Raw genomic sequence first — 23,521 nt, forward strand, 5'->3', positions numbered from 1 at the left:
ACAACTGGCATAGGTAGCTTACCTCTTACATTGCATTTATCAATAGAAATAATAACTTAATACTGAATTATGACTAAACCACAACTAACTCTTTTGACTGAATGAACAGCTATGAACTGAGCATGGAAATACCTTGAGTTTCTTAAAAAACTCAGAATTGGGGATAATTTTTTTCATTATGAAACAGATTTTTTCATTATGAAACAGATTTTTTTTCCAAGCATTTACTGTAAAAACTATGTTAGCTGCCGAAGAACATTTTTATTTCAAACTTCCCATTATATTCCCATAAAGCAGCATTATAATGGTGTTAAATGAAAGCAAAACTACTTGTTAGTGTCACCAACATTGATATTCCCCAGCTAGTGACTGTAAACTCCAAGTTCTTCACGAGTCCCAGCCCACATGAGAACAGGGTCTTGTGACTCTTAGACAGCCCTTTATCAGGTCATACAGAGCAAAGAGCAGCGAAGAGAAGAAATGCAGAGCAGAGATAAGAACAAATAGCTCTCCTGACCTCCTTAGAATAGTTATTGCTTTTCTCATTAACATACCAGTTTCATTTTCTGCTACAAAAATTGATATGGTCTTAAAGGAGAGGGTGCTGCACATATACTTCTTGTGTCTTCTAAAACGAGCTATTAGTACAATGCAGGGAATTTATTGCTTTCCAGAGAAAATGGAACTTATGGGTAGGAGATTATTAATTGCGTATACAAATCAAAGGATTACTTAGTAACCTCTGATACACCCGAAGACATAAGATTGTTTTCAGGAATAAGAAGCACGAAACAGAAACAATTACAGTGAATAATCTTAATTACTTAAAAGGACAGTTTCTGTGCTCCAGCTTAGTTTCATTTCTGTTAGGACTGACCATGAAAAAGCTGCTTAACTTGTCTAAAACCTAAGTCAATACTTCTAATAGTTAATTCTGTAATAGTCTATAATATAATTTAAATTCTAATAATAATATTATGTCTCTCTACATAACCTGTTTGTTGAGAATACACATGAAAACAAGAAGCAGCGGTAGCAAAGAACTAAAGGTGCTCTTGAAGATTTGTGGCAGCAACCAACCTTTGGCAAAGTGGGAGAAGTCCCACATACCCATGATGGTCACTCATCACCATTTGTTGTTACTCAGCCCTGTTACTCTGGTAAATGATCTATGACTCGACTTTGGATGAAAATCCAATAGACTCAGTGTGTTTATGAGGTAATGTACTTTCATGGACATCCACTGATGTACACAATGGGGACAACTGTGTGTAAGCATTTATGCTTACTCTTGTCTTATGCCTCCATTGACTTGGGATGACTTGTAAAGGCTGGGAGATCTATGGTAGCAACATACAAAGTGCAAGTACGCCTGTGTTTTGGAAGTAAGATAGAGGAGATGATTAAACTGGGGTATATGAGTATTACAGAGATAACATTGTAATAGCAAACATGAAGGGAAGGTGCTTATATAATGGTCAAATGAACTTTATGGAACTAACAGCTGCACAACGCTGTGCACGCTGGGAACACAGCCCTGGTCAGGCCTTCTGGATCTCCCGAAGGTGTGAGCCTGGGGGACAGCGCGAAGGCCTGAGACGGCTCAAGTGGGGCGGGGAGGGGAGGGCCTGACGGGAACCCCCGGCCGGCTCCGAATCCGGCTCCGAATCCGGCTCCGGGTTCCCCGCCGGCCTGTCCCCGCGTGGGCAGGGCCGGGGCTGGAAGTGACGCGAGCGGGCGGGGCTGTGAGGCGCTGATGGTGGAGGCCCCATGTTGATGTCCCCGGCGCCCTCCGCGCCTGTCCAGGTAAGGGGCCCGCCCGGGCCCGGCTTGGGGGAGCGGGCAGGTCTGACACCCTCTTTCCTGCCGGCCTCCGTCAGCCACTGGGGCGGGCGGGGCCGTTAGGCCACGGGCTTCGGTTCTGCGCCACTGGGAGGCCGGCACTCCCCGCCCCCTTGAGCTGTCTTGGGCCGGTCGTTGTCGGGACGGGAGAACGGGGCAGCCCGCGGCCGCCGTGGGGCCGTTGCGCAGGGCCGTTGCGCGGGGCCGGGACGCCCGTGCTGTGGGAGGCGGCGGGGCTGCCTTCCCTTCCCCCGCCGTGGTGAAGGCCCGGGGCAAAGGTGATCGGCGGCGGGCAGGTGAGGCGGAGCAGGGGAGTAGGGAAGGGGCGCAGGCCGGCCCCGCGGGGCGAGGGCAGGTAGGGGCCCGGGGGGTGTCAGGTTCGCCCGCCCCGCCGGGGCCGCAGCTGCCGGGCTCCGGGAGGAGCTGGCTGGGGCGGTGCGGCTCGTCCTGATTCTGTTTTTCCTGCCTGACGAGCTTTTCCTGCTGCCGTCCTTCTCGGTGCGTAAAAGCAAACGCGTCGTTCAGCCTCCCGGAGGGATTTGCTTGTCATGTCGGTAATGAAGCGTAAGCTTAGCTCTTCCTGCTCCTCCTCCCGTCTTTCCCAACCGGTAGCTGTGGGCTAGGGAAGTAAGCACGCAGCATCCCCTAAACTGTCCTTGAACTGTAAGTAGATCTCGGCTTCACCTAAGCTCTGGGGATTTTCCTGCTGGTGAACAGTAATCCCAGACGGTGCTGCTGGTTCGCACAAATTCAGATTTGTTAATAGTTCTGCTTTGGGCTTGGAAACCAGCCTCCCTTTAGTGGTTTCGCTAAGGCAAATACTCAGTTGTGGTAGCTGGCAGCCAGTGTGCAGAAATGAATATTTGCTGCTTTTTTTTTTTTTTAAATATGTGCTTAGAATTAGCTATCCAATATTTTAAATAGACCTGTTTAAAAAAAAAAAAAAAAGTTTTGATTCAATTGGTTTTGTTATTAATGCTTTATCTTCTCTTTTTCTACTTATTCTGGGTAATAACAACTGAAATGGTCTGTTTCATATTAATATTAATTGGTTTCAGGTACTAGTGAATTACTGAAAAGGAATTAATTTGTTGCACTCAAAAATAAGGGTATCCTGTTTCTTTTAGAATTGTGGAAACATGTATAGTTTAGAGTGAATTTGAGAGATGTCTTAAATGTAATCCTCTGTTTTGAGAGGTGTAGGAGTTTTCATGCTGCAAAATTTTCTACACTCTTCTGGACTCTGAAACCAGATAACAGAGAGGATTTATGTGTACCCTGTTGTCTCTGAAAAGCTGTCTTTTGATCTTTACTCAGTTTCTTGCTTGTGTAAGTTCTTGTTTTTGTCCTTTATATCTGTTAATCTTCACAAGCTTGGCATTTTATCTTATTACTTGTGTTGTTGAGGGTACAAAACTGCTTTTTATTTAACATCTGATACATCAAAATAATGCCGTGGCTGCCTGTATGTACTGCATGTGTTACATTAACTTGGGAAGTAATAAGCTTAAGACATTGAGGGCTTAAAAAAATCCCTGTTTATCTTCTCCTTGCTTTGAATGATGAATATCTGTTTACTTCATAGTGCAGTTGATTTCAGAAGACTTGAGCTCCTTGGTACTTATTTTTTAACTGCTGAAAAGACATTTTAAAAGTCTATAGGAAATACACGGACAGCCTTTAATCTTTGAACTTCTTGAGACTTGCAGTGGCTCATCCCTGCCACTGGGATGGGATTTGTTTCCACATGTATCTTCAATGAAAGTAATACGTCACACACTTAGCAGTTACCTCATTCAAGATGTGAATTTGCTTGGTTAGTGTAAGTTACTTTTAATAGCGATTGCAAGAATAGCATGGCTCATTTTTCTGGAAATGTTAGGGTATATAAGGCCCAAATCCTCCTAATATCAAATGTTTTGACAAACTTGTGATTGTACACTGAAACCAAACACTTGAAACTTCTCAGTTGTCAATCTTTTATTTCTGGCAGGTATGATGGACTCTGGGGAAGGGATGTTCTTGTGAAATATCTTGCAATGCTAGAATTTTTAGCACTGTTTATCCTGAATGAGGTGGTGAATGGAAACCATGATTAAAAGCTTTTGCGGTTCAACTGATTAGTGTTAATCTGTGAAACTGCCTGCATGTCTCAATGTTCCTGTTATCAATGAAGTCCATTATTTATGGTAATGAAGCTAAACATGCAAGGCTGGGAGCATGTATGTTACAGTGAGAACAGTAAAAGATGCCCACAAACTGCTAAACAGAGGCAAGAAAACTTCTTTTCAAGAAAAAGAAAAACAAAATCCCCAAAACCCCCAAACAACAAAACCAACAAAACCCCACCAACCCCAAAAATACAAACCCTGAACAAAACCCTTTTGTTTATATAAAATTTCCTGGTTTTAAAGAATGTCTTAAGATTAAGGTTTGTTACTTCTACTGAGAGGGGAATTAAAAATTAACATATAAAAATGCTGTGAAAAGCACTGAGCATTATAGATTCTGAGAAAAGTTTAGGGAAGCTACAAAGCTTTGTTTCTCCCTCCCTGCCACATCCAGAACTGTTAAGAATATTTCATTAAGTTAGAACCCTGGTTTGTTTTCACACCACAGCTTTTATTTCCCACTTTCTGCCACTGTATCTGAGCTATAATACTGGGGGCATTCAGCTAAGCGGTGCTTTCTCTCCATCTTTATGTCATCGCTGAAATGACTGCTCCTTTATTCTGAGAGGTGGTTGTTTTGGAGTGATGCTGAGGCAGTGGACTTGGTCTGTAGCTATCTGTTTGCAGAACAGAGGAACTAATTGTTAGGTTTCTCTGTTTTGTATATTTCAAATAGATGAAATTTTTAACCGTAACTCATTTTTCCACTATATTGAAGTAACAACTTGTACAATTTTGTTACAGATCAGTCATGTCATCCTTTCAAGAAATTCCATCTTCAACTAACACTTTGCAGACTTCCAATTTTGCTCATGTGATTTTTCAAAATGTGGCAAAAAGTTATCTTCCGAACACACACCTTGAATGTCACTACACTCTGACCCAGTTTATCCATCCTCATCAGAAAGACTGGGTTGGTATTTTCAAGGTAAGTAAAGCTTGTTTATTTGCGATTTCTCAAATGTTTACTGTCTTCTGTCTTACGAGTTAAAAAAATATAAATTCCAACAACAGTAAAAGCTGTCTCGTAAGCTTAAGTGAAACATCACTTAGGTGATGTGTATTGGTTCCTGCTATTGGAGTGTGAGTTTTGTAAGAGAGATCAAACTGGAAATCAAAACTAGAGGAATGAGTACACTTTAAGTCTGCTGGAGTAAAGGGAAAGTGTGATGTGGTGGTGTCACGTAGAATGAAATGAAGGTGATTTGAGAAGAGATGCGTAGGCATGTTGTGAACAGGACTGTGTGAAGACAGCCAAAGTAAGTGTGAAATATGTGTGGAAAGAAAAGCTGGGTATATCAGGGACTTATGTCTGTGACTCATTTTTTGTTGCTAGAGCAGGCTGAGCAGTATGGATCACTACAATTATTCAAAACAGACCCTTGAAAAAAGGAGCAGGGGTGAGGCTACGTCTAAGTTGTCTTGTGTTAGTGATTTGATTTATTTTTAGAAGTTATAAAGTTTCATTTTTGGGATTAGAAATTGATTAATTCTTACATCTGCTTCTGTTGAAGACCTTGATCTGCTTGGCTTTTTTTTTGTATAGCTCCTGGGAGATGATGCTTGAATTCCTTTCTTGAATGGGTAAGATAACTTTTGATTGAGGCTTTAAAGAAGTGATGCTTTGGAAAAAGGTAACAGGCTGTCTTGGTACTGGAGTACCTTTCCCTTAGAACTGTCCACTGTTTAAGGAGATAAATGCTTGACTTCACTGTAATCTGCAGATTACCAATGGATTCTTTGTTTTTGTTCAAGATAAGTTACTCTTCTGCAAAATAGAAGTACCATGCTCTGTAACAATGCAGGAGCATTTTTAATGCTACATGCAATGACTCTACAGTCACTAAATTGTGCGAGGGAGGCATTAACTTATAAACAGGCACATTTCTCTAGTGGGAAGTTTTTAAAGATATGTGTATATCTGTCTTGATTATCTGCAAAGTTTTGACAAATAGTGTAACTGAGCATACTTGAAGGTTTAATTAACAGCACTAAGGAAATTAAAGAAAATCTTTATCAGAACTTTAAAGAGGGTGCTGTTCATATTACACATAAGCATTTTGAAGTTTTGAAATTATTTAAATGTAACTTGAGAATTGAATGTTGTGGCTTTGTCTGTTGGTCTTTGTGAGGAGGCAATCAGACAGGACCCTAAAAATACTAATTAGGAAAACTGAAAAAACAAAAAGTGTGAAACAGTTGTTTTTGGTGACTACACAAAATGCTCTGTATGTTGTATGGGTGTCTTTGATTTCATCTTGACTCTGATGATAGGTTTCATAAACTATTGAGGTATGAGTTTTTATTCTACCTTAGCAGTGCCAGGTAGTACAGTTTTGGCAGTAATTTGAGGAACATGTTGAGCTGACACAAAGTAGTAATACTACTAAAAGAAACATCTTTTATGCAGGGTGGCTTATTTCTTGTGCTGCTTCTCCTTTACGTGAAACAAGTTCTTGTGTGATGAATCAAATCAGGGAATTGATTGAGGGTATGACCAACATTTTGGGACTGGATATTTTTTAATGGAATTCCCCAACTGAATTTCCAGTTCCCCTAATTGTCATCAATGCAAGGGAAGGAAGCAATGAGAGATGAAAATTTTCTTTCTGTGACTATGTCAGCTTATTCAGGATGTGTGATGAATATGCTGTCATAGCGTAGTTATAGTACAGTGAGTTAAATGGAGCCAGCTGTCCCAACTGTATCTCTGTCTACAAATGTGTATGAGTAATGTTTACCGTAAAATAAATTGTGAAAATGTAGTAATTTTGGAATAGATAATAGACAGAAGTTGTACTATACTGTGATCTGAGTGTAGAAATGAGTGACTTCTAGAGAATTTATTGTTCTTGGACAATCAACTAGCCACATGGAGGTAGTTTGAAAACTGATAAAACAGGCAGGCGTTTTATCATTTACCTTTCTAAAACACATAAGAAGGATATGAAGAATGTAATGCATGTTGAGTAAAGTGGTTTTCAGTATTTAAGGAAAAAAACCCCAAATCTTGGCTAATTATGAGAACAGTAATTATAATGACCTTCTGTATTGGCCTAGTATGCAAGGAAATTGAGGGAGGGAACTCAAAGCATCAATTCAGTGACTGCTCACGCAGGGGGAATAGACGTCCACCTTGTCTTTCCGAGGTGAATAAATTCCTTAGAAAACAAACCTGTATAAGCTGTTGTCATTTAACCTTTGCCTGGAATTGCCCAGAAAGTTAGTAGTGTTGTAATAAATACTGGAGACAGGGAAGAGTCACCTAGTTTAAAAACAAAAAAACCTCCAACCAAAAAAAAAACAAGAGGTAATTTCAGATTAGTATAGAAAATAAGCATGTTTTTTTTTCTTCAGTGTGAACATTGTGCTGTTTTTGATTCTAATGTTGACTTTTGTAACATTTTAGGGGGCAGTGGCTTTAGCTGTTTTCTGTCCTGTGTTTGCTGAACTGCTTAGCTAAGAATTTTTTTATTGAACTGAACAAAATCTGTAGGTGCCTTTTTAAGTGAATGGTTTTCATTTAGGTCACAAGTCCAAAAACATTTCTTCAGCAGCTGTGTTGTCTTGAGTAGATATTGGTTATTTCTATCCTGTTCTGCTAGTCTGGCAGTTTGTGCAGCTGCACAGGGAAATGGATCGGGGAAGTGATCTGCCAGGAAAATACAGTCCCTCCTGCCCCAGATTTTACCAGCTTGTTTCACAACTGGTTGGTTTGTCAGCTTGATTACTGTGTGATGCAATGAGCAACTCTACTGGCATTATTGTGATGGAAACAAGTGGACTAAGGAGGAGTGTGGGAGAAGGGCTACGCCTACTTTATTGGCCTGGCTGCTTAATGTGGAATGACAGTTGAAGCTTCTTTTTCAAATCCTTTTAGAGTTCTGTTCTGAAGAACAGCTTTTAAGGGTTTGGTTTGTCAGTTTGTTTCACTTTTAAATTGAAATGGAGTTAATAGTTTCAGAAGCAAAACTTGATTTCATATACTCTTAATTTCTAGCTTGTCAGTTTTAAAATATTTAAATTTAAAATATTTCCATAGTATACACTACTTGTCTAATAGACTCTTTTTATTCCATGTACATTTTCATTTGTGGTTGTTGTAGTTGCCTCTAATGTTGTAGAGCTTACAGGAAACAGTGTTAGAAATGGAATCCTCCTACCGAGCTATAAACTGCTTCTAAGAGTTTCTTTCCACTTGTCGTTATTATGGTTATTTATTCATTTATGTATTTATTACAGAACTTAATTTTGCCCTTCATTATATCAGTCTTTTCCACCTCATATTAATTCTTTTTCACTTGCTAGACTTAATGCTTGAGCATTTTTCTCCCCTCACTAGGAATGTTTCTGGTTTTCTGCATCTACTGAGTATTTCACTTTCATCGCTTGAGTATTGGCTTTGATTTTGTACTATGGAAAGATAATGGCTTCAATAAAATGTACCACAGCAGGTTCCTTCATGTTGATGGTTGTTTATTTACAGATATCTTCTCTAAAGGATATTTTACAAAGCAACTTAAAATAAGGAACCGAGGCAAGATAAAGTACTACCTCCCTGCTCTCCATCAGAGGCATCAAAAAGGTCTTCTTGGGAGGTAGAAAAGGTTTAGGACTTCTGACCTGAGCTAAGGATTTGTGGCATACGGCATTATGACAAAGAATTAAACAAATCAGCAAACACGTATCAGTTCTTCTAAAATTTAACAGATTTTACCAACATCTCTGTATATGCTATAGGTGAAGTGTTTTTTGTTGTTCCCAGCATAATTAAAGTTGCTTAATACTGAACTTTCGTAATGCTGAGGGCAAGCCACTTCATGTTGGTTGTAGTATGTTTAAACCTGTTCCCAAGAAAATAATTCTCCATTGTTTATAAAAATGCAAACTGAATAAACTGAAAAGGTAAACTTTCGTAAACTGAAGGGGTAATATTGCATGTAGGAGAATTATTTCAGATACACCTAGTTTGTAAGAAAATTGGTTATCTAAAGGTATACACTACTTTTGGGATTGGACATTTGACAAAAACTTGGAGGGGCTGGGAAGTACAATAATGAAGATGATGTTAACCCTTCAGAGCAGAAGTTCTGAATATGCAGCATTTTTATTACTTTTGTATATATTCAGCTGTCTTCCCTGTCCACTACAGGAGGCTTAAACAGGTTTTTACTCAGTCTTGAAGACTGTTGTCTCTCATTGCTGCTATTCCTTTGTGCTTTCATGACATCCTGGAGGGTCACCTGTAATGAAGTGCCAAAAGATCTTGATCAGTTATGTCCTTGCTTGTTACCAGGAGAAGAAAAGACAGTTTTACAGATCAGTGTTGTTCTAGGAGTTGGCATGGGCATCCTTAGCCTGAGTCCCTCCTCATGCAGTTTTTTCTGTGCAGAGGAACCTGATGGTTCCTATTGAGGAGTCAAAGGGGAGAAGGCTTATCATTCTTGATAGATTTCATAGGAAATCTGTACTCCCAGAAGGTTCCAAGACCAGTGTTCCCTTTTTTATTCTTTTCTATTTCTCTCCAATTTATTGAAATATGAAGAGGCACTTATGGTAATCCAAATCTAAACCTTTGAAATGAGGAAATATAATTAATATGTGGAATACATCTGGTTACAGAAATGGTCTGTCTGGTAGGTGGCCCTAATCTCTGGATGGGGAAGTCTGTATCTTCTGACTTTATTTCACAATAAAGTGAAATAATCATGTGGCCACATATCTTTTTTGCATTATTAATGCACAATGTCCAGACTTGTGGAAGTGTTTGAAAAACCTGCTTAGTTTTAAGAAGAACTGCTTACCCCTCTGTCTATGGCATATGCTTGCAAGTAGGTCTGACAGATGTTCAGTATACAAGGGAGGCAGGTTTAATATATGTCTCAAAGGCACAGGAAAGAATGTTATGGGCATAATAAAGATATTACTTCAAGAGAGTAGCCTAAAAGGTGTGGGTGTTTGAGGGTTATATCATAATACTTCTTGGGTTTCTGAAAACTTAATTTTGCTGAGGCCAGCGTGCTGGAAATATCTGCAGTATCAGCAGGTAATCTTACATATGTTAAACTAATCACTTTGGTCTTGCTGTGTCATTAATCAGCTGTTCCATCAAAAGTTTTCTGTTTTCTTTCTCAATGTCCACATTTTTAATATACAAAACTTAGAAATGGTGATCGGACACCCTGGTAGCTTAACATATGGGAGAAGCTGCATAACCAGCATTGGGAAGATCTTGGTAACTTATTTGAACAGGAGAAGTGTCTGCTTGCTGTGAAAGGGTACTCAATATTTGGGATGTCACATCTGAGCTACTGTTGGTGCATCAGTGCAGTACCTGTATTTACATTTACTTTTTTTCCCTTTTTTCCTTTTTTTTTTCCCAGAACTGGCATAACAAAGTGGTCAGTAGCTGGTAACAATTTTGACGTAAAAGATTGTGCTAATTCGTAGTTTTCATTAAATGTGATAGTAAATGAATATTTCACTTAAACCCCACCCACCCTTTTTAAATACATTTTCATGCTTATGTCTTAAAGGAAACAGTATCTTTGTTACTCTTTGATCTGTCAGAATGTTTCTTGCACAGTCATTTACATATGTACTGGGTTTTCTTCTAGAGAGTTCATATGTTCATATTGTTTCTATATTTATTTTGATTTATGCCTAATAAGAGTGAAAGTTGATCCTATGGTCTAGGCACTCTGTCAGTGTCATTTTGACATATTCCTCTGAACTATGGGCTAGAAATACAACCCATGAGAGATGATAATAGATTAAGATCCTGATAGTACCTTGATACTGCAGCAAGTCCCATATGTTCTCAATAGTCCAAGTTAAAAGATTGCCTGTACGTGTTTGTAACATTCAGCAGAGATAGACTTCTTCAGGTCTGGGCATGAGAGAGCATAACAGGATTACAACCTTTCATAAAGAGTCTAGAGTACCTTGCAGCTGTCACCTATCCCAAAGAGTTTCAGCTTTAGGGCTCCTGCTGTGTAACAAATTTTATCTTGGTGTGAGCAGTGAGGTCATGTCTGAAGTGAAGTCTTAAATGGCTTAGACTTAGGTAAGTCAAAGTTGCATGTGGTGTAAGGTGATCACAGACATACTAAAATTTGAAGTGTCTGTGTCTCGATGTTACTAAAGTGGACTTACTACTTTAATAAATATTTTTCCTCATGTCTGTGTTCTGGAGTTTTTTGTACAGTTTTATTCTTTCAGAATTGGTATATAGATATCATTATTTGATGACAAACATGTTTTGAAGTATATCACATCAGTGACATGTCAGTGTTAACAGTGAACTATCAGTAATCTTGCCCTATAACAATGTTTCTGCCCCTGAATATTTTAATTTTTCCATCTGTTAATTGGCTTTGAAGAACTTGTTACCTGTAGCTGCATTTTGTAGACTGTTACAGGCTACAGTAGTGCTAGCAGTGCTGTGACTTTAAAGTTTATTGAACTCAGTGTTGTGGCACTGACCAAGCCTGCTGTGGAAAAGCCACATCCTAGGAAACTGGGTCCAAGTGCATCTTCCGTAACACTTGTGTTTTCTCTGGTTTGGGTCAAAATAACTGTTTCTTACTTTGTTAAATGTGTCAAGGCTGCCAACTTAACTGTTGTCAGTAATAATTATACTGTATAATGTATGTCCAAAACCTTATCTACTGCCTGTAATTTTGCTTCATTCAGAGGTGGTTTACAGTTTTCTTGCAGTACTTGGGGTACTTGGCCAAATTACTTTCTGAACTATGTAGTTTACCTTCTGAATTAAAAAAAAAAAAAAAAGGCATAAAATTAACTCTTGAAGCATTTTGTGGGTTTATTTGCTGTGTCATTGCGGCCGGGTATGTGGAATTTCCCTTTTTTTTTTTTTTTTTTTTTTTTTTGGTCATATTAGGTACTTGCAATAAAGGTGCATTAGTTAGGCTGAAGTTGTTTCACCTGAACAAGTTTTTCCTGGGTCTGCTGGTGTTAGTACATATGTTGTATAGGTAGGTAAGGCACTCTTCATGCAGCAGAGTCATAGAGTCATTTTGGTTGGAAGAGACCCTCAGGATCATAGAGTCCAACCATTAACCTAACTCAGGCACTAAACCATGTCCCTGAAAACCTCATCTACAGGTCTTTTAAACACCCTCTAGGGATGGTGACTCAACCTCTTCCCTGGGCAGCCTGTTCCAATGCCTGACAACCCTTTTGGTGAAGAAATTTTTCCTAATATCCAATCTAAACCTCCCCTGGCACAACTTGGGGCCATTTCCTCTTGTCCTATCATTTGCTACTTGGGAAAAAAGACTGACATCCTCCATGGTACAACCTCCTTTCAGGTAGTTGTAGACAGTGATAAGTTCTCCCCTGGGCCTCCTTTTCTCCAGGCTAAACAGCCCCAGTTCCCTCAGCTGCTCCTCATCAGACTTGTGCTCCAGGCCCTCACCAGCTTTATTGCCCTCCTCTCAACTCTCTCCAGCACCTCAGTGTCTTTCTTGTAGTGAGGGGCCCAAAACTGAACGTAGGATTCAAGGTGGGGCCTCACCAGTGCCAAGTACAGTGGCACAATCACTTCCCTGGTCTTGCTGGCCACACTGTTCTTGATGCACACCAGCAAGCTTTTGGCCTTCTTGGCCACATGGGCACACTGCTGGCTCACATTCAGGTTGCTGTTGACTGACACCCCCAGATCCCTCTCTGCCAGGCAGCTTTCCAGCCACTCTTCCCCAAGCCTGTAGTGCTGCCTGGGATTGCTGTGACCCAAGTGCAGGACCCGGTACTTGGCCTTATTGAACCTCATACAATTGGATTCAGCCCATCAATCCAGCTGGTCCAGATCCTTCTGAATAGCCTTCTTACCCTCAAGCAGATCAACATTCCCACTGAGCCTGGTGTCATCTGCAGACTTATTGAGGGTGCACTTAATCCCTTTGTCCAGATCATTGATAAAGAGATTAAACAGAACTGGCCCCAATACCAAGGCCTGGGGAACACCACTAGTGACCAACTGGTGACTGGATTTAACTCCATTCATCGCAACTGTTTGGGCCCAACCATCCAGCCAGTTCTTTATCTAGCGAAGAGTACATCCATCCAGGCCATGAGCTGCCAGCTTCTCCAGGAGAATGCTGCGGGAAAGAGTGTCAAAGGCTTTACTGAAGTCTAAATACAAACCATCCACAGCCTTTCCCTCATCCATGAAGCCGGTCACCTTGTCGTAGGAGGAGATCAGGTTGGCCAAACAGGACTGTTTTTCATAAACCCATGCTGACTGGGCCTGATCACTTGGTTGTTCTGTATCTACTATGTGATGGCACTCAGGATGATCCTATTGATCAGGATGACCTTCCCTGGCACCAAGGTCAGAACGACAGGCCTGTAGTTCCCCAGACCCTCCTTCCAGCCCTTCTTGTAGACGGGTGTCACATTTGCCAACTTCCAGTCAACTGAGACCTCCCTGGTTAGCCAGAACTGCTCAGAAATGATAGAAAGTGGCATGGTGAGCATCTCTACCAGCTCCCTCAGTACCAGATCCTGAATGGCCCCATAGATTTGTGCATGTCTAAATGGTGTAGCGGGTCACTAACCGTTTCCCCTTGGGGCCTTTTTTTGCTCTCTGTGTTCCAGCTGAGCAGGCTGTGTACCTGGAGCATGACTGGTCTTACTATTAAAGACTGAGGCAAGGAAGGCATTTAGAGCCTCAGTCTTTCCCTCATCTGTCACTATGGCTCCCTCTGCATCCACCAGAGGATGAAGATTCGTACCAGCTTTCTGAGGCCAGGGAAAAAAATGTCAAGTGACCTTCCATTACTGTAGTGTTTCTTTAAAACACTGTCTCTCAAGATTGAGCTGACTTTACCAAGGCATTATAAAAGGAAAGAAATTGAACAAAATAGAAAAACAGAAGAGTGTGTATTTTCCATGTTCATCTGAAACTCAAGAAGTGAAAAATGAAGTCTGAAATATTTTTTACACTACAAATACTGTGCAGTTGTCAGGCAGAGCTTTCATCTTAGAAAAGCCTACATTCTTGCAAGATGAATCCCATGAAACTTAAAGGAGGTACAGTAAAATAAAACGGTTATTATTTTTCCTCAGTAATATATTGGGTAAGTCATTGACTGGTATACAGACAGGCACACAAATTGTGCTCTCCCACTTGCCCCTCCATTTATTTTTCTAGGCAGCTAATTTTAACTATTTTGTGGAAATGGACTGTTGGTGAAATGCAAATGTGGGGAAGCTAATTGTGCTCTGGTATTTCAGTAAGAAAGGGTGTATGTGTGAGGTGACATAGAAGAAGAAAAGGCTGGATATTAGAAAGAAATTCTTTACAGAGAGAGTGATCAGGCATTGGAATGGCCTGCCCAGGGAGGTAGTGGACTCGCCGTCCCTGGAGGTTTTTAAACTGAGATTGGACATGGCACTTAGTGCCATGATCTAGTAAACGGACTAGAGTTGGACCAAGGGTTGGACTCGATGATCTCTGAGGTCTCTTCCAACCCAGTCGATTCTGTGAAAAAACTTTCACAATGACTACATATCTATTTATTAGTAGAAGGAAAGTCTGTCTGGTATGAGTATTGCAAACAGTTGACTTGTCCGTTCTTGTCCAGCCGAATGGCGAAGTACTTGGTGTTTGACATCTTCACCTTTACCAGACTTCAGCATTTCTATTGCAACTTCAGAGTTTATTTATATAACTGAAAAGTATTTTATGGTGTCCTAAGTTGAAATAAGCCTTTTTGCTCGAAAGTGGGAAATAAGAATATAGTGAATGGATTACTCTGTGGTGGCCTATTAAAGTTTTTCATTTTATGGAGAGTGAATTAAATAAAGTATGGATTGTGTGAGCAACGCAGTTTGTACGTAATAACTTCATCTGGATATGACGTGTAGGAGATGAAATGTTCAGTCATATGTTTTTGGTTTAAAAATGGGTTGAGAAGGTAAAAGTAGGATTCAGTTTCTGAATTATTAATCTCTTAACCTGTGGAAAGCAAGTGTGTTGGAATTTATGCACAGCTTTCTAATTTCAAAATGGGTTTCTGACTGGAGTTTGTGAGTATTAAATGTAGAGAAACGGAGAAGATAGAAAAATGTGTTAAATAGGAGGTTAGAAGAGATGTTATTTCTATTAATAATTCTGGTTATAACATGGATTATTTTTTTTTCCTACGGGTTTAGGGCAGTTGCATCATGTAAGTCTAATTTATTCTGTTGTCTAAGAGATAAAGACGTTAATATTTTTTTAGGTTTTAACTATAAGCAAAATTTTTTCAGAGTTTTCAGTGAATTCCTTAAAAAGTGATGGTGTCAGCACAACCAGTCAATGCATATGATGATGAACTTGCATCCAGAGTTCACAATTAGTCTTCTGTGTAGTTCGACAGGTCATTCTCCTTTTTCATTCTCTGAACTTCGGGAGGTTTTGTGCTGGAGTTCTTGTGTAATTTGTAATGTTTGCGTGCTTGAATATGGATATTGTAATGTCTGCTATTACCAATGCCAAGTGTTTTAATTAGACTAGTAAAATGTCCCTCTTGTACTCCTGGTGCACAGAAAGTTTTGCAGTGTGTCCCATTGAAATTTCTCATTTATTTAAGATTTCTGATGGTAGAAAGTAGTAGTGCACATTTGTTTCAGCTGTAGCACTTTGGTTGGAACTTGGTTTTGTGTTAGTAGTTGACAAGGGGTGTTTTTTTTTGTGTGTGTGTTTTGTTTTGTGTGTGTTTTGTTTTTTTTTTTTTTCGAAATTGGTATGTGAAATTATTTTCATTAAAGGAATTCCAACTGAGTTTTTGTACATCAACAAAGCCTGTAGTTGTTTTGATTCAGATACTGTTTCATTTGAGTTACTTTCACTTTCAAAGTCTTACTCTAATTTTTTTAGTATTTTTTTTAATAAAATGCTCTTGCAGTTAACAGTATAAATTGAAAAGGAAAAAGCATATTATGAAAGTATTTGTATCTGGCTTGTTTATATGCCACATTTTAGTTAGCACTCTAATGAAAGTGAGTTGTTTTTCTTTTAAATCTCTGTTTCACATTTTAGTGCATCAGAATATATGTTTCATTGCAACACAAGACTGTAACTTCACATGAGGCCCAAACAGGAGTTAAGCGTGGATTTCCACATCTTTCCTTTTATTTCCAGTTTTTTTAATAGCTTTTAAGCTCTAATTATTAATGTAAATAAATATGCTTGCAGCTTGAGTAGTTAGATCATAAATTTTTAGAACTTGATCAGCAAATGAAGGAAACAAAAAATGAAACTATGTAATTGAAGACTTGACTTGAAATATTTTTATAATATAATTTCCTCTCAATGACTATTCTTTTTCATTGTTACTGAAGTTCAAAGACAGAAATGAAATTTTTGATTGTTTCTTACAAGCATCTGTGTGTTTCCTGTAACGTTTTCAGGAACGCAGATGGTCGCTGTTGGTCATATCAGCTGTTTCACCAGTTGAAATGGTCAAACTCTTGTTCTTGCAGACCTGAAGATTTTTCTCTGATAAGACTTTGCAATTTGCCCTTGTTTTCTCATGTGTTCTGCCAGTGCTGTTTGTTTTGTGTTTTTTTTTTTTTTTTTAAATAGAAATAATACTGCAAGATATCAGTAAATGAAATACTTAACCACTTATTATTTTATGCTTTGATGTAAAATTGTTAGGGTTTTGTTTGCTTGTTTTAAACTTTGAGGCAACGAGGCTTTGAATAATGTGAAAAAGAAAAGACTAGTAGACACACATTTGTGATAAAAATTCTAAGGAGCATTTAAATAGCTTCTGCTTTTACTTTTTAACATGCATTCATGTTCTAGTAGAGTGCTAGAGAGAGTCTAGACACAAACTAAAGAAGCGGCCCTGCCTGTTTCTCTTTTCACGTTGAAGGCTTCTCAAATATCGGAGAATTTCTTCTCTTCTGCTTGTTTGAGTAATTTCCAATTCTTGTTTTCATTTGAATTTTTTCTTCTACTCTGTTACTGTTCTGGGATTTACCTGGAGACTCTTGCATAGATAAATTTGGAGATATGAATAATCAAAATAGATTTAGGATTGAATTTTTTTTTTTTTACAGAGTAGATTCTATGTTCCTGTGTCAGTGCAAGTACAGTGAACTCAAATGCACCCTGTTACCCCAAGAACTGGAGTGTCAGCTATAAAAGGCTTTGTGAGGTGGCAGGATAACCTTTATTTGCTTCTTGAACATGGTTCTGTGGAGAACATATTTCTGAAGATGAAAGACTAAGATTAATTTATCTACTTTTAACTAAATAAAACTTAACCTTTGAGTTTTCCGTGTATGACATCAAGAAATATACTGGCTGGGGAAGTCTTTTTAGTCTGTGCTCAAGTATCGCTACCTTCAAATTCTCTAGCTTTCACAGAAAGTGGCATTTAAGTAACTTCAATATGCATTTTCTTAAAACTACATATGTGATAAGTAAATACACTTAGTTTTTTAAAGTGTCCTGTTTTTCTCCAGTGTACACTATTGATTGATACTATTCCATAGAATCATAGAATAATTTCAGGTTGGGACAAACCTTCAAAGCTCATCTGTTCCAACCCTCCTGCACTGAGCAGGGACGTCTTCAACTAGATCAGGTTTCTCAGGGCCCTGTCCAGCCTGGCCTTGAATGTCTCCAGGGATGAGGCATCTGCCACCTCTCTGAGCAGCCTGTTCCCGTGTTTCACCACCCTCATTGTAAAAAAATTTCTTCCTCATCTCTTGCCTGAGTCTCCCCTCTTTTGGTTTGAAACCCCCATCCTAACTGTATTTAACAACACCTACTTGTTGAATCATCTGATTTCTTGAATTCTGCACTATTACCAGGCAGATGCACAAAGCACAAATTCTTATGTCAATGAGAAAAGCTTCAACTTGCCTTTTTTTTGGTATGTTCCAAGCAGAATTTTATGAGCCAGCTGCTGTAATGGTCTTTTTAATGAAAACAAACAAAAAACTACAAAAAAACCCCAACCAAAACAACAAACCAAACCAAAACCAAACAAACTAATAAACCCAAAGAAACAAACAAACAAACCATAACAACAAAGAAACAACAAAAAACCCCAACAAAACTGCCTTATGTGGACATCTGCCTTAAATAGCCATTTATCTCCTATCAATGCAGTGTAGTCTGGGTAAAGTCTTCACAAAAAATGGGTTTTTGTGGAGGATCTGGACTCTTCTCTCCCTCCAGAGATTAATGTGGAAGATAATCTATATTAATTGTAATAAGATTTGTTGCTTTGATCAATAGTCAGAGAAACAGTTTAGCTTTTCAAATTCTTTTCATTAAAAAGAAAATATTCTTTCCAAGCTAATATGTCTGGTGATGATTAGAATGATGTTCATTTTGCTTCCAGAGCTACAGTGTTTTGTTTTGGTTTTCATATAAAATCACTGTGGGCCATTGACAAGTATTCCTGTCTTCCTTGTGATAATTTTCACTTTTTAATGATTTCCCCTGTAGCTTTTGCCGCTAGTTTTTGTTTATCTCAGTTTTTATTTCCTTTCACTTACGCAATCTTAAAATTTCTTTATATAGTTTTAACACAATTTTTAAGCAACTATTGAGTTTCCTTCTGAGCTGAAAGCAATGTCTTTGTCAAAAGTCACATTTAGACCATTGCTGAGCCATCCAGTGTGTGTTTATAGTCTTAAGTCTGTGAAAGTATAATCTGTTGCCATTGAGAAGGCGAGGACTGTGTCAGAGTATTTTGTATTTCTGAACCACTGTGTACTAGGCTTATTAAAGAGAATATTGTTGAAAGACATAAAGTACTAAAATAAAGGTTACATTAAAATCTGTTGTGTTTTTTTTTTTTTTCCTAAGATCCTAGGCCTAAAGCTTAATTTTGTTTTTGTTTTTTTCTCAACTTACCATTACTTTGTTTTTGTACCTTGTTTCTGCCATCTGAGAAATAATCCTATAGAAGTTAATGAAAATCGTTAAGTAGGAAAGACATTGAATAATGCTGCTAAGTAATTTGCTTTGCTGCAGAATACACAAACTTCCCCTTTTTAAATGTATGCAACTGCAAGGAAGATGAGATGCTTATTTCCTTCCCTGCATTGTCATGTTTTGACGTGTCCAACCTGTAGCAAGGAAAACCCTCATCTTGTGAAATCCTGTGCAGTGAAAAGAGCCATTGGGTGGCCCATGCCAGCTGATAACTTGCATGTGCCGCATTAAGAAATAAATGTTCTCAGGATCATAAGAGTGTAAGAAGAGGAGCTTTGGGAGGAGATGCAGGTTGATGGATGATGGTGAAGAGGGGGAGTTGTTGGACGAGATACGTGCAGGGTAAAACTCCCAGAGTATTGCCCACTAGCTTTTGATGTGTCGCAGTTTTCTCTTTAACAGAGATTTACCCACAGATTTAGAGTCACACTTGAAAATATGGCACCTGCTGAGAAACAGACCGGGAGAGTTATTTGTTCTATACATAACTACTGTGTTTGTATCAGTATGACTCAAGTTTTAAATGACGTTAAAAAAAATCTTTGTGTGGGTTACTGTTACAGGGGAAATATCCATAAAAATGACTTTTGATTTCAGAATAGATTGTTGAATTTACAGATCAACAAGTGATATCTAAAAAAAATTAAATATGCTACAATCTCAGACAAAAATTGAATCAGGAGTTGATCTCCTAGAGGGACCATTTTTGTTTTTATATTTGCTGGGTTTTACTCCCTCTCTTTACATTTTCCAAAGTCTTAATTATCCAAAGGAGGAAGGATGTTATTTTATTCAGGAAAATAGCATCAGAATCAGAGTGGTGTTTTTTGTGTTTCTTCTTTTTTTTTTTTTTTTTTTTTAAATGAAAACGAGAGTAGGATGAAAATATTACATCAGTTCCATACAGTATTTGTTCTGGACATCATAATTCAGTTTCCCCTCTGAAATTAATGAGAACAAGATGGGAATTTTTCACTGATTGAGAACTACATTTAAAAAGCTATTTGCTTTCTGTATTTCAGGGTAACAAGTAATGGTATATTCTTCCCTTTTCTGAGGTAAAAACAGGTTCAGCAAAAAATGGATATTAACATCTGAGTTGCGTTTGAAGATATGGCTAATATGAAAATTTGCAAAATGCTTTCCCTGTGAACTTTTGTCAAGGGAAAAATTGCATTAATCCCCCTTCAAATTAACTGGAGGAGCTTTCCTTGTTATTTCTGAGATATTTAACAATGTGGGAATAACAACCCTAGGAAATTTCATTTTATTCACATCTTTAAAATCTCCGTGGTAGGAGATATCACAGGAATCTTCAAAATTTGGCTAAGAATAGGCTTAAGATGTAGTGAGTGATTCTGTTCTGCTGGATACCTCAAGAGTCTGCACTGCTTCTCTCTAATGAATGTTGCCTTAAAGAAGTGACTAGTTAGCAAAATGAAAATTTCACCTGGTTTTGCTGTTTATCCTTATTTTTTTAAGAATATAAGAAAAGGCCTGGTCACATCAGCAGTTATGTGTTGGTTGTGGGGTTGTTTTTTTCCCCCAAATATCAGCTTTTCCCACACCTTTTAATACTAGGTCAAGAAGTGTAAGGGGCAGCTATGGAATAATCTCTTTGGAATTTTTTTTTAGTAGTGCCTATTATTAATTTTCATATGTGAAATGTATAGCTGTATACATATATAATATATATATTTACTATTGAATTACTTTCAGTTCCGCTGTTCTCATTGCCTAAAACTTCTTTTTTTAAGCTGACAACTCTTTAAAAACTCCCTGTTCTTGATGCTTTTAAAATACTGTTGCAATGTATCCTTCATAAAGGAGGATTTGGTGTGAAGTTAATTTTAGAAGTCTTGTCTAGTGAAGTAATAGAAAGCAGGATCAGTAACTTCATATTTTTTTGGTTGTTGGGTTATTTGTGGTATGTGTTGTTTTGTTCTTTTTCTTCTCCCTCTTGAAATGCAGTCTTACCTGATAGAATTTTGTAGACAGTTGGTCCATTTTGCTCTTCTTAACTCTTCCAAGACAGTTACTGATAAATCCTACTAGCTTTTGACAAGGTTTTTGGTATTTTGTTTTAAAGTCAGTGGAATAAACCAGACATATTTGTTCTTCTCCTTTACAGTTATCCTATTATTAATATCCATTGCTTTACAGTAGCTGCTTTGAGTTTTGAGTTCAGATGCATGTATTTCAAGCTTGCTGGAATATGTTTCTTCAGAGGCTGGCATTTCTTACTGTACAGAACTGCACGCTTATGAAAAATCTGAAAGCAGATGTTTATTATTATCTTAGTGGGAAGTCTGTACCAACTTCGCTGAGATAGCTTCTCATGGATTGTTTTATTTCCCTTGGAGAAAGGAAGAGTTAGCATTCCAGTGAAATGCTGGTCCTCACTATTGCAGAAGTTGTCAAAAGAGTGCTAGTTTAGCCCTGTCAAATTTGGGCTTTTCAGTAGAACAGAGTGCGATTTTTTCTTTCTTCCTTTGTTTTTTGATGAACCTGTTGGATTGTGGACACAAAATAGTCAACCTTGTCAAATCTTATACTATAAACTTCAGAATTAATATTTTTATATCTTTAATATAAAAATATGTGTCTTTGTAGAAAAAAAATTACCAAATACTGTAATGTACAGTGAAAACTGTCTGGTGTTTTAATTTACATAGACCCTTTTATTGCATTAGACCCATTTATTGCCTTAGGTAACAAGCTTAATAAAATTCATGCTAAATCTTTGACATGCTTGTTAAAATATTCCTGATGTGTAAACATTGTTAAGTATCCTTTTACTGTGTGTTGAAGCAGAAATATGCATATTACAGTATGTTGTAAAGGCCAGACCATGATATCTTAACTGTGTATAACAAATTCTTCTGCTTAATGTTTTCTCTTTGTTTTTTTTGTTGTGGTTTATTTTAGGTTGGTTGGAGTACTGCAAGAGATTATTACACATTTCTTTGGTCACCTATGCCAGAGAATTATGTGGAAGGATCAACTGTTAACTGTGTGCTGACTTTTCAAGGTGAATATAAAGCAGTATTTACGTGTATTTTCCAGCCTGAACAGCTTTTCAAATACTTACCTGTTCATTACAATGCTGAGAGTTGTATAGCAGTTCTAGACTTTTGCAAATACAAATTGGAGGAGAATTTTCCACACCTCACTCTGTGAAGTTCAGTCTTATTACAGATGTCAAGGGAATTGTATGTGACTTAGGAAGCTTTTGCACAGTAATAGACAATATTCATGACTGATAGAGAAGCTTTGCTGGAAACTATTCATATACAGAAAATTACTTTGTTTAATTGTCAGCAGGGTTTTTTAATCTTGACATCTCTTAATGCATTGTGTCTTTATGTTGTTAGTCTCTGGACTTTAAATGTAATTCTTAATGTAAAGTAATTCTTGTGAAAGAATAAATAATTTAGATGGTGATTTGATGATGGTTCAGCATTCTCAGAGTAGCAGAGGACCTTTTGACAGTGAGGAATTGATGAAAATTACTGCAATTTCTAAGTAAATAATAAAGAACAAAACAGGAGCTGTTACACCACTGTACAAATCTATGGTATAACTGCATTTTCAACACCGTGTGGAGATCATATCCTCTCCCTCCCCAGTCTCGAAAAAGATCTAGTAGCACAAATGAACGAAGCGTAACTAGGAAGATCAGAATTAAAAAATAGCTTCTGTGTAAAGCTATGGAGTTACAAAGATGACAGAGCCACATTCTCCTCATTAAATATAAAAAGGGACTATGACCACGGATTGTGGCCTGGGAGGTTTACAACTGACATTTGGAAGAACATTTTTGCCAAGAGGGAGTAGTGCAGCACTTGAACAGGTATCCCCGATTTGGAAGGCTGGGAATTCCACACACTTGATTAGACACAGCCATGGTAGTCTCAAACTGGTGCTGCCAACAGTCTCTTGAGTGGGAAGCTGGACTAGGTGACCTTCAGAACCTCTTTCTGCCAGGTTTTTCAGCCTGATAAATGGCAATAACGGGAAGAGATAGATTTCTATAAAACCAGCTACCCATGGCATGACTGGATTATTCATTGTTCATATTCAACCAAGTAGGAGCCGTCAGTGTAAGCTGCCAAGTGACAGGTTCAAAACGGAGATAGAGATGATACTTGTGTGACACAGTCAACATGTAGAACTTCTTGACACAGGACATTACAAATGTCAAAAATGTGCATTAAAATTATTTAATGTTTTTCTAATTACTAACAGAATTTTATGTACCATCTTATGTTCTTTTTTACTTACTAGAGTTGGCTTTTAGTCTTTGTGCATGTTTGTTGCTTAAAATATATAGAAAAATAACAATTGAAGTCCTGAAATGACTACTGTGTTAGCTTGTTGTTTTGTTAAAGCTGCAAATAGTCATAACTTGGATGAGTTCACTGTTCTTTCTCTTACTCAAAGTCATTTTTTATGGTACTTTTGATTATCATATCCGTGTGATCTGACCATTTTATAACCTTGAAATCTGTGAAAAGTAAGTGTGTGCTGTAGGAAC

The 23,521-nt window shown here is 38.1% G+C and overlaps 1 protein-coding gene across 12 annotated transcripts in view; it reads left to right on the forward strand.

Moving 5' to 3' along the window:
- The first annotated feature begins 1,609 nt into the window (after positions 1-1,609).
- The window catches only part of TAX1BP1 (Tax1 binding protein 1), a 62,734-nt gene continuing 40,822 nt past the window's right edge, over positions 1,610-23,521 (forward strand). For 8 of the 12 annotated variants that reach the window (XM_005513493.4, XM_005513495.4, XM_005513494.4 and 5 more), the window contains exons 1-3: positions 1,610-1,806; positions 4,758-4,941; positions 21,913-22,015. In XM_005513493.4, coding sequence (XP_005513550.2) covers positions 4,765-4,941; positions 21,913-22,015 — 280 coding nt within the window. In that variant the 5' untranslated portion in view covers positions 1,610-1,806; positions 4,758-4,764. Of the gene's footprint in view, positions 1,807-1,913; positions 2,139-2,378; positions 2,506-4,757; positions 4,942-21,912; positions 22,016-23,521 lie in introns of those variants that run through there. The other 4 variants (XM_065051401.1, XM_065051404.1, XM_065051403.1 and 1 more) reach the window with 2 other exon arrangements.

This window comes from Columba livia, chromosome 2 (assembly GCF_036013475.1).
Source record: "Columba livia isolate bColLiv1 breed racing homer chromosome 2, bColLiv1.pat.W.v2, whole genome shotgun sequence".
Taxonomy (NCBI): Eukaryota; Metazoa; Chordata; class Aves; order Columbiformes; family Columbidae; genus Columba; species Columba livia.